This window comes from Papaver somniferum, chromosome 2 (assembly GCF_003573695.1).
Source record: "Papaver somniferum cultivar HN1 chromosome 2, ASM357369v1, whole genome shotgun sequence".
Classification (NCBI taxonomy): Eukaryota; Viridiplantae; Streptophyta; class Magnoliopsida; order Ranunculales; family Papaveraceae; genus Papaver; species Papaver somniferum.
This window is the reverse complement of record NC_039359.1, coordinates 123,578,781-123,580,025: the sequence shown is the minus strand read 5'-3', so window position 1 is coordinate 123,580,025 and position 1,245 is coordinate 123,578,781. Positions and strand designations below refer to the sequence as shown.

The window sequence follows — 1,245 nt, the reverse complement described above, 5'->3', positions numbered from 1 at the left end:
AAAACATGGGTTTTGAGTAACCCTCGAATTTAGACAATTTATTTATGATGAAATATTGTCTTGGTGTAAATTTCATAGCCCAGTTGTGAATGTTTATACTATGAAAATTATGTCTATGATTTTATGAAAAATCAGTCTAAAAAAGTTTCGTTCGTTATTCGCAGGTTTCAAGGAACGAACGAACTTCTGAGGCACAATCACTATTGTTAGTAATATGTAAAGATGTAAGAGTTAAGAATTACCATTTTGTAGACTGATTTATTAGTATGTTGCTAATCTTGTGTTCCTGGTTCTAGAAAATGGCAAATTCCAACAACAGCAATTCCTCCAGCTCTTCTGATGAGGATCCCAAAGCTTCTGCATCCAAATCGAAATCTAAGAGAACTTACGATGAAGGGGAAAAGCCTAGTATACCCCCGAACAACCAGAGAGTCACTTATGCCGAGCTTATGAAGCGAAAATCCGAGACTGATGAAGCGGAGGGTCGTCTGCGTAGAAAAGATCGAATCCAGCGCAAAATACTAGCGGCAGAGGAGAGACGCCGATTCGTCGATGGCATACCTTCTGACTCTGATGCTGATGCTTCCGAAGAGGAAACCACGTGGGTGTTACCAGAGTTCAAGGTCAAGCCTATGAAACGAGTTGATGATGAACTTAAAGCTGAAGCAGAAGAAGACTCGAACTCGGACGATCCTCATACCCATCCAGACTTCATCAATGGTCTTGATAGTGATTCCGACGAAGAGGAGGATTCCGAGAAGGACAGTGATGATGAATCTGACAGCTCAGATGAATCTGACGAATAGCTTTACTCTTGATCTTTCTTTTAAACATTTGCATGTTTTCTTAGCCTTCGTAGTAGACATCTTATTTGAACAACTTCTCTTAAGTATTAAGATTTTCCTTTTGTGAGAAATTATTTTATCAAGGTTGTTTCCTCTTGATTAAATCAGATAAAATGGGTCAATCCTCATACGCTGAACCCATTGTGATCTTCTTTTACTTGCTTTATGGTTTTCATCTGTGAAAACATCCAAACATGTCGCAGAAGACATGTAACACACAAGGTCGTGTGACTTCTCTGACCATACCTAACTTTGGTCAGTCCCCAGTGTATTAATTTACTCCGCATCTCCAGTATTGACCTTTCTCGAGACTTATGGTTTCAGTAAAACTCGCAACTGAATTGACTATTTGCATGAGATAAGCGCCTGCCGTATCTTGTATATAACTCCAAGATTTAGG

The 1,245-nt window shown here is 39.3% G+C and overlaps 1 protein-coding gene across 1 annotated transcript; it reads left to right on the top strand.

Annotated features, from left to right (window-relative positions):
* Positions 1-299: 299 nt before the first annotated feature.
* LOC113351880 (clumping factor A-like) lies at positions 300-806 on the top strand. Its single transcript, XM_026595790.1, has one exon. The coding sequence runs from the start codon at positions 300-302 to the stop codon at positions 804-806; it is 507 nt and encodes a 168-aa protein (XP_026451575.1).
* Positions 807-1,245: the final 439 nt, after the last annotated feature.